The sequence below is a fragment of the Equus quagga genome, chromosome 7, assembly GCF_021613505.1.
Source record: "Equus quagga isolate Etosha38 chromosome 7, UCLA_HA_Equagga_1.0, whole genome shotgun sequence".
NCBI classification, from domain to species: domain Eukaryota; kingdom Metazoa; phylum Chordata; class Mammalia; order Perissodactyla; family Equidae; genus Equus; species Equus quagga.
The window spans coordinates 133,096,564-133,110,220 of record NC_060273.1 but is presented as its reverse complement, the minus strand read 5'-3'; the positions used below and the strand labels follow the sequence as shown (position 1 = coordinate 133,110,220).

General features: G+C 37.4%; 1 protein-coding gene across 4 annotated transcripts in view; it reads left to right on the top strand.

Moving 5' to 3' along the window:
* Positions 1-13,657, top strand: part of TNPO1 (transportin 1) — a 90,023-nt gene that overhangs the window by 33,447 nt on the left and 42,919 nt on the right. For all 4 annotated transcript variants that reach the window (XM_046668655.1, XM_046668654.1, XM_046668656.1 and 1 more), the window contains 4 exons: positions 1,748-1,823; positions 6,082-6,231; positions 10,302-10,408; positions 12,599-12,732. In XM_046668655.1, coding sequence (XP_046524611.1) covers positions 1,748-1,823; positions 6,082-6,231; positions 10,302-10,408; positions 12,599-12,732 — 467 coding nt within the window. The remainder of the gene's footprint in view (positions 1-1,747; positions 1,824-6,081; positions 6,232-10,301; positions 10,409-12,598; positions 12,733-13,657) is intronic.

Here is a 13,657-nt window from a genome sequence, read left to right as displayed (position 1 = left end):
TTTGGAATGAGTATTGCGCTGCTGTAACTCCAAACATTCAGTGGGTGATTAAGTACTTAGCTTCTTGGTTAACAGAATACTGCTCATTTAAACATGGAGGGGAGAATGTATGTCTGCTTGGATTTTTTTAAGCCCTTTGGTTTGAACACTGCTGTAACCGAGGAAAGGACTGTAGTTTGGGGCTGTATTGGAGCTAGTATCTGAAACCCTGCTATGCCTCTGTATTAATTTGTGTTGTCATAGCTCTAGGAGTTGATATTTGAGGAATTGTGGGTACTGTGTGACACAGTTATTTTTTAAGTTAGCCAAACCCAAAACCATATCGTAATTCCTTCTACAGTGCTATATATCATAATTTCTTGTTTTAGTACTATTGACTGAATACGTTTTACATGCCTGCCGCTGTGCTTGGGCTAGCAATCAAATTTACAGTTGATTCTCTGTGCCTGGGGCATAGCATGCCCTCTGCGTAAGGAACAAATTAAATTTCAGTGGGTAGAGGCCAACAGTATTTAAAAATACGCACTGCTTTATATTTTCAAAGTGCCTAATGATGACCTTGTTTTTTTGTGTCTCCTTAGGAAAGAAGGTATTTAATTATTGTTTTTGTATATGCTTGAGCCCTTTATGAAATACCATTATAATAGTATGGGTAGATAGCTTAAGGTGTAAGAAAAAGAAAGTAAACCTTGTCAGGAAATATTTATGAAAAATATATTGGCATATCAGCATGCCATTAATCTTGGCCATTCCCTAGAGGAAGAAAGAAATCACTGGGTTTTTCTTGGTCGAAGAAGGTAGTTAGACTTTGAAATTTTTCTGGAGAATGTATTTTGCTAGTTAACTTACATTCTGACCACTGAACACTGAGGCTAATCTAGTATGTAATGAATAGCTAATACAGTGTACCTAGATTTTGTATCATGGCTTCAGTTTTTAAGACGTAGATCCATTGAGTAAAAACAGTTGAATATTTGTGTCTAATAAAAAACAATTAGAGGTGTTGTTAAACAGCATATTAGAGGTTAAGAGGGTGTGGAGAAATATAGGAGAGCATCCTGTCCCTGTTGCCTGCCAGCAGAATGAAGGACCTGCAGATTTGTGTCACTGGAGATGTTCAGTCTCAGTGAGGGCAAACAATTGTAGAATTATTGCAGTGCAGTAATTTCATAATACTGACTTCGTCTAGTAAGATTTGATGCATAGACTTGTGCATAAATGGCATTTTAATTTCTTGAACTCTGAAGAGCAAACGAGTCTAATAAAAACACTTTTATTTTTTAAGTTAAAAAGCCATTGTATAAAGTTAATTTCCCTGAATCTTTAACTCTGAAAGACTGGTTTTCATGTCTTTGGAATGCTTTTAAATTTTTGTCATTATTTTGTACTTAAATACCTTTTTAGTTAGAGTTTTTAAAGTTTGAATAAATCAAAGGAATTCTATTTTTAAAAGGTTTTTTGCTGTGTTGAGCATGCTGAAGGTGGAACTTGGCTTATGTTGTATTGAATATATTGATAAGACTAAGTTTAATATTTCAGCCATTAAGCTCCTAAGAGGTTTTAATATAACCACTGGTGTGTTCTTGAAATAGTGTATTGATGGTTTTAGTAAGATAACTTTATTCTTAGTAAAAAAAAAATGCAAGCCTAAAAATAGCACAAAAAGGATTCTTGACTTTATATTAAAAATGCTTAATCTCTTCCTTAGATTACACTGAGAAGTTTCCTTAACTACTGTTTGTTCTAGAAACTGGAACAACTCAATCAGTATCCAGATTTTAACAACTACCTGATTTTTGTTCTTACAAAATTAAAATCTGAAGGTAAGTAGGATTTGTGTTGATAACCACTTAAAAGTGTCTTTAAGACCTGTTAAAATGTGCTGGGTGTTATTCCTTTCAGAGGATTTCATTTTGCAGTAACTCCTTTACAGATGTGCAGTGAGCAGAGATGAGTTACTGCCACTTGAAGCATTTGGATATTTAATAAGCATTCAGTTGTTAATTTGGTGTTTTTATAATAATTTCCCTCATTCTTTTCAAATGAAAAGTGTTGCAAAGTCTGCTTTAGCGTCTTGCTTCAGTCCTTGTACATGAATGTCTTGAAGGTTGATTTCTTTTAATACACAGTTGGAATACAGGATTTACTAAGTGAATATGTGTGTGTTCATAGAAAACAGTTGAAAGTTAGTATAACCAAAGTGAAAAATCACTTATAATCCCATTGCCTAGAGAGAATTACTGTTAATCTTTTGATTAATTCTACGCATTTTCTATGGCTATAAACTATTTCACAATTTAATGAAAAGTAGGAACATTCTATTCGTAGACTCTTGCAACTTTTTAAAAACTAACAGTATACATGAAACTTTTTCATTAACTGTTTTTCTACATCAATTTTAAATTTAAATTTCTTCTAGGACAACTTACAACCTGAAAACTAGTGTGATTTTTAAATGACGTGGTCGTTTGTTTCTAATACATGTAGTGTGTCCCACCAGATTTATTCATTTCACGAATATTTATTGAGCACTGCTTCTTTGCCAGGCAGTTCGCAGGTCAGGGGCAATAGAAGTGGGCAAAGTCCATGAGCATCTCTGCCCTCATGGAGCCTGCATTAGGGGTGTTCTTCGTGGAGTTGAGTATTCCCTTCCTGGAACAGTGCTGGACACATAAAGAGCACTCAGATACTTACTGAGCAGCCCCCTGGCCTCTAAATGAAAGCATTGCTTAGCAGAAAGCAGAAGCCTAGTGCAGTTCACTTGGAGTTGGGAAATAAGTCTGAGACTGAGACGCTCATTTCACCTCTCTTGCTCTTTTTCTTTTTTTTTAAGATTGGCACCTGAGCTAACATCTATTTACAATCTTCTTGGGTTTGGGTTTTTTCTTTTTTTTCTTTTCCTTGTTCTTTTCCCGAAAGCCCCCCAGTATGTAGTTATATATTCTGGTTGTAGGTCCTTCTGGTTGTGGCACGTGGGATGCCGCCTCAACATGGCCTGATGAGCAGTGCCATGTCCGCGCCCAGGATCCAAACCATCGAGGCTCTGGACCGCCAAAGCGGAGCGCTAGAACTTAACCATGGGGCCAGCCCACCTCTCTTGCTCTTTCAGCTGTAAAACGCCTGTGTTAGGACGCCAGAGCATCTGTAAGGTTTCAGCTGCAGGCTCTAGCTGATTAACGGCCTTAGTGTCTAGTAAAATCTCACTAATCTTGTATTTATTCAGATTCTGATAATCCATACACAGTATAGTGATTTATTTTGAATTATTTTCAAATAATTTTCTAGTTAATTTTAGGGATTTTAATTTGTTCTTGAGGGGTGTAATTTAAAACTTTGTAGATCTAGGTTTTAAGAAACTAGAAATTCCTTCAGCATGTCTTTAAATTCAGCAATTAATATTCCTAGTTTTGGGGCCGGCCTGCTGGCATAGTGATTAAGTTCTGCTTCAGTAGCCTGGGGTTCGTAGGTTCGGATCCTGGATGTGGACCTTGCACAGCTAGTCAAGCCACACTGTGGCAGTGTCCTACATAAAATAGAGGCAGACTGCCACGGATGTTAGTGCAGCAACCATCTTCCTCAAGCAAAAAGGAAGACTGGCAACAGATGTCAGCTCAGGCCCAATCTTCCTCACCAAAACAAACAAGCAAAATATTCCTAGTTTGATAAATATACTTATGATACATTATTTTTTAGTACCGAAATTTTCTTTTTCCCACATAGTAGTTTGTAATAAATCAGTGCTATGTTTTCAAAGAACTTAAATCTTTAGTAAATGAATGTTTCTAAACTGTAATTGTTTTACTTGAGCATTTTAAGCTTGTTTTTACCAAGCTGTCTACTCTGTCATGTCCTCAATCCTAAATTACAAATATTAAGATTGTGACAATATTAGGCTTTTTTTTAAAAGTTTTCTTGGGATATAAGGATTTGTCAGAAATATTTTAAAAAGCAAACAAGCATAATTCAAATAGCAGCAAGAGAGTTGGGTATAAATGCCTCCAGAAGGACCCCTTAATTACAAAACCACAAAATATTGGAAAGCATTTTGTTCAGGTGTTCTTGACCCTGACTGAAATGTATTTCTTTTGTTCATTAATCACGATTTCTCACGGTCAAAGTAGGAGCTTTACGTTTGTATAAGACTTGATGTTTCTTCTTGTGTTTACTTGTTTGGGTAGAAGTTTGCTGTACATCTAGTTTTCTATCAGAAAACTATTAGCGTTGTGGCATCCATATTAGAGAATAAACATAAGGAACATCTTAAAATGAAAATGTTTGTTTAGTCATCTTTTTATCATTCCTCACGTGAATTTGTTCACAGTGAATCGTGGAGTGAAATTTTAGCTCTGGAAGAAACCTCAGAGGTCAGCTCGGCTAATTCCCTCACTTTACAGATGAGCAAATTGAGACCCCGTGAAGGAAAACCTTGCTTTTTTATAAAGAGGAAGTGGTTAATTGATGGCTTTTTAAAATGGATTTTGGACAAAGGGTATTTTTAATTTTAATTAAAATAAGAATTTTAATATAAAATATTTTATATTTTTAATTTTAAATCATTTTACCTCCTGTTGTGATTTATTGAAACTCTTCATTTTGTAACTTTTACTGTAAAAACAATACAATGCGTTTCTTTGAACAAATACACATGCTATGTAAAACAAATTACATGACTGAATTATTAAGGGTTAACTTAAGACAAAAAAGTTTATTGTTTAAGGAAGTTAACTATCTGGCTATTAATTTATTTTATGGCACTTTTAAATTTTCAGGAGAGTTTAGAATTGTTTTTGTTTCATTTTAAGTCACTCATTGGAATTGGTTGTAACTGAAAGGGGAAAGAAGTGGGATGGTGACAAAGGCTCTTAGGCTGTGTTGCTTTGATGGCTCGAAGGGGGTTACATGCAAAGAAACTTAACTATCTTTTTGGCTCTCCGTGTGCTTCCCCCTTGAAGATTTCAATGCTGGTCAGACTTTGGGAGCACACTACCAACTAGAACAAGCTTGGGGTATTTTATTTTTTAATAAGGTATGTGAAACACGAGTGCCGTCGTAGCGTATTCAGGCACTCCGGTTCATCATGTCTTCCAGCCCTGAGCAGGGCAATGCTGTGTGTAGGCTCTGGAGTAAGACTCTGAGGGTGATATTTTGGCTTCCCCACTGAGTAGCCTCATGTGACTTGGGCAGAGTCCTCTTTCTTCACTTGTGCAGTGGGGGTGGTAATTCCTGCCTCATGAGGTTGTGAGGATTAAATGCAGACTACTTGGAAAGCACTCTGCAGCATTTAGTGCCTCACGAGCATCCAGAAGGTGTTAACTACTGCTCAATTGTTGGTAAAGCGTCGTTTTCTGCTAGTATTAAATTGCTTCTTGAAAATTTGTTAACACTGTCTATGGATTAATTTTTTTTTTCAAGTAAATTCTGTTTTTAAAATACTTCTGGAAGCTTTTACATTGTTTTACCCTTTTTTTTTTTTTTAGCGCAGAGGCAAGTGAAAAACATGATATAAATGAACGGCAGTTATTTGTATGTAAAGGTGATCCCATATGTTCTTTGTCCACTTCATTTTTTTACTAGGATATTTTTAGTGACTAATACTTTCAGATCTATAATTTGATGTTTATATCAGGTTCCAATAAAGCTTGAGTACAGTGACCATATATAAACTAAATTAACTCTTAAACTAAATCAGTGGTTCTCAACCAGGTGCTATTTTTCTGCCACCGACCTCCCCCTACCCCGACATTTGACATCATCTGGAAACATTTTTGTTTGTCAAAACCTGGAGAGGTGATACTGGCATCTATGGCCACTGATCCTGCTGAACATCTTACAGTGCAGAAGACAGCCCCCAACAAAGAATTTTCTGGCCAAAATGTCAATAGTGCCAAGGTTGAGAAACCCTGAGCTATAAATCATGGGGCTAATCTTTCAATAATTATTTATGATATTTTTTCCTGGTTATAGCAAAATTATTGGAATGTTGCAATCAATTTTTGAATATAAATATTTTTATGTTACTTTCCTGGTACATTTTGAAATGAAAATTACTTTAAAGCTCAGTACTATTGTTTTTTATTACAGATGAACCCACAAGATCACTGAGTGGTCTCATTTTAAAGAATAATGTGAAGGCTCATTTTCAGAACTTCCCGAATGGTGTGACAGACTTTATTAAGAGTGAATGTTTAAACAATATTGGTGACTCCTCTCCTCTGATTAGAGCCACTGTAGGTAAGTTACTGTGTTAAGATTTTGCTGATTCTGTTTGTAACTGAGTTGTCCTTGGATATCACAGACCATTTCCATAGGAATTTTCGTCATCCATTTCATGTTGAATTGTGAGGGGGGAAATTTTCTTAGCCACTTATAAATGCTTTTGAAATAATGTTAATGATTACAGTAAAAGCTTTCCTATCCAGTGAAACCAGGGTCACTGGTAGTTGTTAATCAAGGGTGGTTAAAATGGGGCATTAACGAATGATATTAATTTAGGACCACTGCCTTTTCTTTCAGTTCCTTATTCTCTGTCTTCCTTATGTAATACATAGGATACCATTTCTAGTTTCACTTTCTTTTAACATGGAAAGAAAAACTTGTCTGTAAAACAACTTAAGTAGGGGACCTTAGATTTTTGCTGTTTTCCCCCTTGTTTTTAATATTTGCCTTGTGTACACTTAATTACAGCAATTTTTGAATCTTTTCAGGGTGTTCAACTTAAAGTTTTCAGTGGAAGAATGACTTTGTATCAGTTTATGCAATGGATTAAGATGCTTCATTAATAACAAATACATGGATAAAGAGAACAGATTAGTGCTTACCAGAGGGGAAGGGGGTTGGAGGGTGGGCAAAAGGGACAAAGGGGCATCTGTGTATGGTGATGGATAAAAATTAGACTACTGGGGGCAACACGATGAAGTGTATTCAGGAATTGATAAACAGTAATGTACACCGGAAATTACACAATGTTATAAACCATTATAATCCCAGTAAAATTACTTTTAAAAAAAGATGTTTCATTATGGTCACAGGTATAAATAGGTTTCAGAGCTAGCACACCAACTGTCGGGATGCACACCTCCACTGGTGGAGCGGAGCTGGGCAGGCATGCTCTGGAGGGGCCTGCTGACAGGCAGCACTCTGTGTGCCATGGGGCTTCAGCAGCTGGGTTTTACAAGGACCTGGAAAGCTGCTGTTAATCTGGCAGATTGCTTAAATGGAAGTCAATTGAGAACTTCCATGAGTCAATTATTTTCATTAAAAGTTCTTTACTTTTATATGTTTTATCTCATGGTGGGTTTGAAAAGTACCCAGTTCTTCTCTTGCTTCAATAGTAGAGGCTCTGACTTTACTCCAAATATTGACGTATCAAATGCTGCTGTTATTAACATGATTTTGGAGGGGAAGGTAGAGGGCATTTGTAATTTGAGAAGAGGGGCTCCCTACGTTATTCTGATGGATCCTCGTGTACCCTCCTAATGTTTTTCCAACTTGTGACACTGGTACAAAGAATGGTGAGTGTATGCCAGCCTTTTTTTTTTTTTTTTTTAAGATTTTATTTTTCCTTTTTCTCCCCAGAACCCCCTGGTACATAGTTGTGTATTTTTAGTTGTGGGTCCTTCTAGTTGTGGCATGTGGGATGCTGCCTCAGCGTGGCCGGACTAGTGGTGCCATGTCTGCATCCAGGTTCCGAACCGTTGAAACCTTGGGCCACTGCAGCAGAGCACACGAATTTAACTACTCACCATGGGGCCGGCCCCTATGCCAGCCTTGTTAAAATTTTTAAATCTTAACAGTATATATTGGGGGGTCTTGCCAAAGAAGTATATTTGGAAGGACCACATTTCAGTGACTATGTGGTAATCCATTAGATGAATATAACATTGTTTCTCCTGTTAAAGAATAATATGGTTGGTTTGTAATTTTATTATTTCAGTGAGCGTTCTTTTATGTGTGTTTATATACCTGTGGGAAAGTAATTCATAGAAGTGGCATTACTGGGTCAAAATGTGTTGTTTGAACATTTAAAATTTTAGTAGGTATTGCCAAGCACACCAGTTTTCACTTCCATCTTTGTTGTGTACACTGAGAATTCCAATTTTTCATTTTTTGCAACTATGCTAGGCATTAGAAGATTTTTCAGGAGTGGATGAGATTATCTTGGGCCAGGCAAATTTGAATTTGTCAGTCTGTCAACTTCTTTAATGTTCTTCCAACAGAAGTCATGGCTGTCAGGGGTCTGCTAGTGTGAGGCTCTAGCTTGTATTCAGTTTTTGTTACTGACTGCTTTAAAACGTGCTTGGTTTCCTGTAGGCAGATCCAGAACTTCCTCTCTCCCTCAGTTCTTTTATGTTTTAACTTCAGGAAAGAGTACTTGGCAAAAAGGAACAGACCTACTATTAGTCTTGCTGCTTTTTGCTCTTACCCAGAAGGCTGTTTTATTCTAACAGGGTTGTATTGGTACATTGACCCTTACCATATAATTTAATTTTTTTAGTGGAAAGTATATGCCTACCAGCAGGTTTGCTCTTTACATTTTTTAGCTCTTTACCATTAGGAGCAACCTTCTCAAAACTAGCAGTGGAAAATTCAAAGAGAAGTTATATACACAAACAGTGGAATTTGCTGTTCAGTAATAATCATTGACTGTTTACCATATGCCAGGCATTTTCTGTGCATATCTCACTGACTTTTCAAAATAACCCTGAAGAGAGCACTGGTTTTATTTGTTTGTTTGTTTGTTTTCATTTTTACAGACTAATATTTTAAAGCTTAGAGTACATTTAATTTGCCTGCTGTCAGAGTTTATACACTTAATTGTGATACTGAAAGATCTGTAATCGCCAAGCATATTACATTATGTAACTTATATTAAATTTACTAAGGCAGAGAAAAGTATTAACACAAAACTTGTGTGTTATTACTGTTTGTATTAACACAAAAGTTTTGTGTTACATATTTATGTGTTTGCGTAATCCATTAACTGTCACAACTAAACTGCACAACACAATTGAAATAATCCTGTCGAAATGATATGATCAGTCAGCATGTGCCACTCAGCCTCCAAATCCAAGATCACCTTGCCAGTGATTCATCTTAATCCAGTAAGCAGGAAGTCTTAGACTGTATGGCCTGTCCACACGAGGGGAGTGTTGCAGAGTGAACCTGTAGGATTGTTCTCGATGACTGGCCCGTCTGCTCGCTCTCTCCCTACTGTGGTCCATGGCTGTGGTCCTAGGTTAAGTCAGGGAGCTGGTCTCAGCTTCTTGATGTTTCCCTGTTTGAACCTAGCAGACTCATACTCATCACCAAGTAATAAGTGCTGCCAACATTGTGGTATAGTTTCTTTCTGCTCTTGCATGTAATTTCTATAAAAGGGGAGTAATTTTTTTTTTATTGAGTTATTGATAGGTTACAATCTTGTGAAATTTCAGTTGTACATTATTGTTTGTCATTCATATTGTAGGTGCACCACTTCACCCTTTGTGCCCACCCCCCACCCCACCTTTCCCCTGGTATCCACTAAACTGTTCTTAGTCCATAATTTTAAATTCCTCATATGAGTGGAGTCATACACAGATTATCCTTCTCTCGCTGGCTTATTTCACTTAACATAATTCTCTCATGGTCCATCCATGTTATTGCAAACGGAATGATTTTGTTCTGTTTTACAGCTGAGTAGTATTCCATTGTATATATGTACCACATCTTCTTTATCCATTCGTCTGTTGATGGGCACTTAGGTTGCTTCCACGTCTTGGCTATTGTAAACAGTGCTGCAATAAACATTGGGGTGCACAGGACTTTTGGGATTGCTGACTTCAGGCTCTTTGGATAAATACCCAGTAGTGGGATGGCTGGATCGTATGGTAGTTCTATTTTTAGTTTTTTGAGGACTCTCCATACTGTTTTCCATAGTGGCTGCACCAGTTTGCATTCCCACCAGCAGTGCATGAGGGTTCAAAAGGGGAGTAGTTTCAACGAGAAGAACTATTCTTGGTCTTGTTGGAGAAGAGCAAGTTACAGTCTTTTGTACAGATACTTGTTGAAAATACAAAAGAAGGTGAAGTGTTGGACAGTAAGATTAGAAACAGGTCTGATATATGCCGTGGTGATCTGAGGGTCTTGGTGAATGTTCTTTTCTACATAGTTTGGAAGTCTTAGGCTAATCTGGGACATTTAAACGTGTGTGTGTGTGCATGTGTGCCCACTAGCCTGCACTCGCATTCCCCGTGTGGTGGTTGACACAACAGTATATAACGTGATATGGTCAGCTTTCCTAAAGGCATGTGTTTTCTTTCTAGGTATTTTGATTACAACCATAGCTTCCAAGGGAGAACTGCAGAATTGGCCCGACCTCTTACCGAAGCTCTGCAGCCTCTTGGACTCTGAGGACTACAACACCTGTGAGGTGAGGACTCCTGCTGCTTATATAAGCCTTCTCTCTCTCTTGTCAGGTTGTGTATTAGCAACCTTGGGGAAAAATATTTCCTCGGAAACGTACCGTGTCAAAACTTAGAAGCCTAAAATTACCTTTCTGTTTTACGTTAGCCATCATTTATCTTAGTGTTATCTATAAAGACTGATAAATTATAAAACCTCTTTACTATATTTTCCAGAAGGCAATATCTTCTGTTTTTGTATTTTAAAACAGTTCCTGGGGGTGTATGTATGTAATAAACACAGCTTAATCAATTGATGTGGTACTTTTCGAACATAGTCTTGAATTTCCCAGATTTGCAAACCATGAGTACTTTTTCAGCTTCTCTGAGTTGTCTTTGTGCCTCTTATTGTACGACATGTCTGGGGTATGTCTAGTCTGGTTTTAAGTGTAGATTAATTATCACCTCTTGATGTTTGCTGCTGATCCAGTCAGTAGCAACCTTTCCATTTGAGGAGGTGAGAGGGAGTCTGTGGATTTCTTCTCCTCCAGTTTCTCATTGTTAATGAGTACTTTAAGTATCTCTTCCATTAGTCAGCTTCTAGTTTTGGTAGAAATCTGTTTTAAATGGAAGCCATGTCAGCTGTTCTGCCTCTCCAAGGCACTGACTCCTCTCCCTCTCAAAAAAGAGCAAGGCTTGGGGCAAGCTCCGGTGGCCTAGTGGTTAAGTTTGGCACACTCTGCTTTGGCGGCATGGGTTCAGTTCCCCGGTGTGGACCTATAGCATTCTTTTAGTGTCCATTCTGTGCTGGTGGCCCACATACTGAAAAACAGAGGAAGATTGGCACGGATGTTAGCTCAGGGGGAATCTTCTTCAGTAAAAAAAAAAAAAAAGACTTGGCGCCAGGCCAGGCAGGCATAACCTAAGAAAAAGGTGGTGTTTTGACATGGCAGCTTGTTGCCAGATCTGACTTGGGGAAGAAAGGGAGCTAGGGAGAGGAGAGAAGTCTCTAAAGTCACTCTTCTTCCTCCCGAGGAGAAGAGAAATCTTGTGTTATCATATATACATTCTCCAAATACTGCCCTGGAAATACACTGAGTACAGAAAACCTGAAATACTATTTAGCCGTCAAGTAACAATTGATTAAAATTTAAATAGTGCTTTGGTATAGTGGTAATAACATAAAAGGAGATCAAAATTTTAAGCAAGCACTTGGCCAAGAGTAAAAAAACTGCAGTAATCGCAAAATTGTGGCGCCACTGCATAAGTCATGTTTCAGAAAGACAGTGTTCTTGGGGCCAGCCCCGTGGCTGCGTGGTTAAGTTCGCTCACTCTTCGATGGCACAGGGTTTCACTGGTTCAGATCCTCGATGCCGACATGGCGCCGCTCATCAGCCCATGCTGAGCTAGCATCCCATGTGCCACAGCTGCAAGGGCCCACAACTAAAATTAGACAATTATGTACCAGGGGGCTTTGGGGAGAAAAAGGAAAAATAAAATCTTTAAAAAAAAAAAAAAGGAAAGAAAGACAGTGTTCTTAAATTAACTGCTGTGGAGAATAAGCACTGAGGTGCTGCTGGTGGAGTTATACACTGTGAAGTAGGTGGTGGAGGTAACCTTGGCTTACACATTGTGCACAAGAGCTCCAGGTGAGCCCCCTTTGGTGGAAAAATGCTTATAGGGAAATAGCTGCCAATTTGAATTGCCTGCCCTTTGAACAGATTTTGTCACAATTACCCAATGAATGATTTAGATATAGGTAATTTTTTAATGGTATTAAGACCTCTTTTTGTGGTTTGAAAAGAGGAGTGGTGCAGTGGTTAAACATGCTTAATACGTAATTGTAGCGTTTTACATTCAGTTTTAACACACTGGTGTTCAATAAGAGAAGAATTAGTGTTGACTTAAAATTGGCAAGAATATTTCAGGAGAAGTTAAGTTTTTGAATTAGATAGTATTTATTACAATCCCTGCCAACCAAAATATTGTCGTTTAATGCTAAAATGAAAATGTACCATTATATTTTAAACTGAATTTTAGGTAACTTAAAGTATAATGATTTCTATCTTAAAATTGATGATTAAATATACAGATTTTATGAGGCATAACTTTACGTGGACAGAGAACATTAATCCATACAAATTAGTCGATATTCCTCAATTTGCTTTTAAAATGACTTCATTTTTAATTAATTCTAATAATTTAAACGTCTTTTACAGGGAGCGTTTGGCGCCCTTCAGAAGATATGTGAAGATTCTGCCGAGATTTTAGATAGTGACGTTTTAGATCGTCCTCTCAACATCATGATTCCCAAATTTTTGCAGTTCTTTAAGCACAGTAGTCCGAAAATAAGGTATCTCTTTAGCCAATATTAAATTAATTTATAGAGTCTGATTTAAGCTTGACCACTCCCTTATTTTGCATTACCTAGTAGTACTGTGGTTAGCACAAGTTGTAGATGTTCCACAAAGGTGAATTTTGATAGTTGAAATTTACTTCTTTAATCACAAAACCCATGAAATGTTGTCTGATGAAATTTTCGTTGAATATGCTAGTTCTCTACCTTCTTTATGGTTAATTACATTTGTCGTGGGTAACAGTCATGTTTTTAAGCTGCTTTGTGGAAGGCTAAAATTCATTATGTTTAGGGGTTGTTTTTTTCTTTTGTTTTAACTTATGAATCTTGCCAAATACCAATACCTTCATTTGCAGCTGTGTAATAACAATTCCTCCAATATGACATCTAAATTAAGTAATTTTAGCTTGAGTTTTACATGATTTTAAGCATGAAGGTGGAAAGGTTTTGAATACACTCTCGAGTTGCATGGGTGGGCCTAGTTGGCTGCTCCTCAAGTTAACCTGGTAGGCTTTGTTTTCCTCTATATTCCCTAAACAGTGCCTGGCATGTAGTTGAAATACCATTCCATTTGGAGTATTAAATTGGCCTTTGATTAAGTTTATCGTCATCAGTTGTCCTATCAAGCTGTGATTGTCCTGTGGCCTTTATCAGTGTTGAAGAGGGCAAGACTCTAACTTCGCCAAAACTTCCCCAGGCTTCGGTACTCTTTGTTTTTCTTCTCCAATTATATATTTTTTTTCTAACTTGACCTTTGCCGGTTGTTTCTATGGAAGTTATTGCTCTTTCTTCTGATTCTCAGTTGCTTTGCTTTTTGTTGTTTCCAGTTTTCAGTGCCTCGTGCTTTTATGTGGAATGATCAAACGTCATATTACTGTTTAAAGTAGAAATTATGCAATTCCTAGAGGCAGTTACTCAGGGA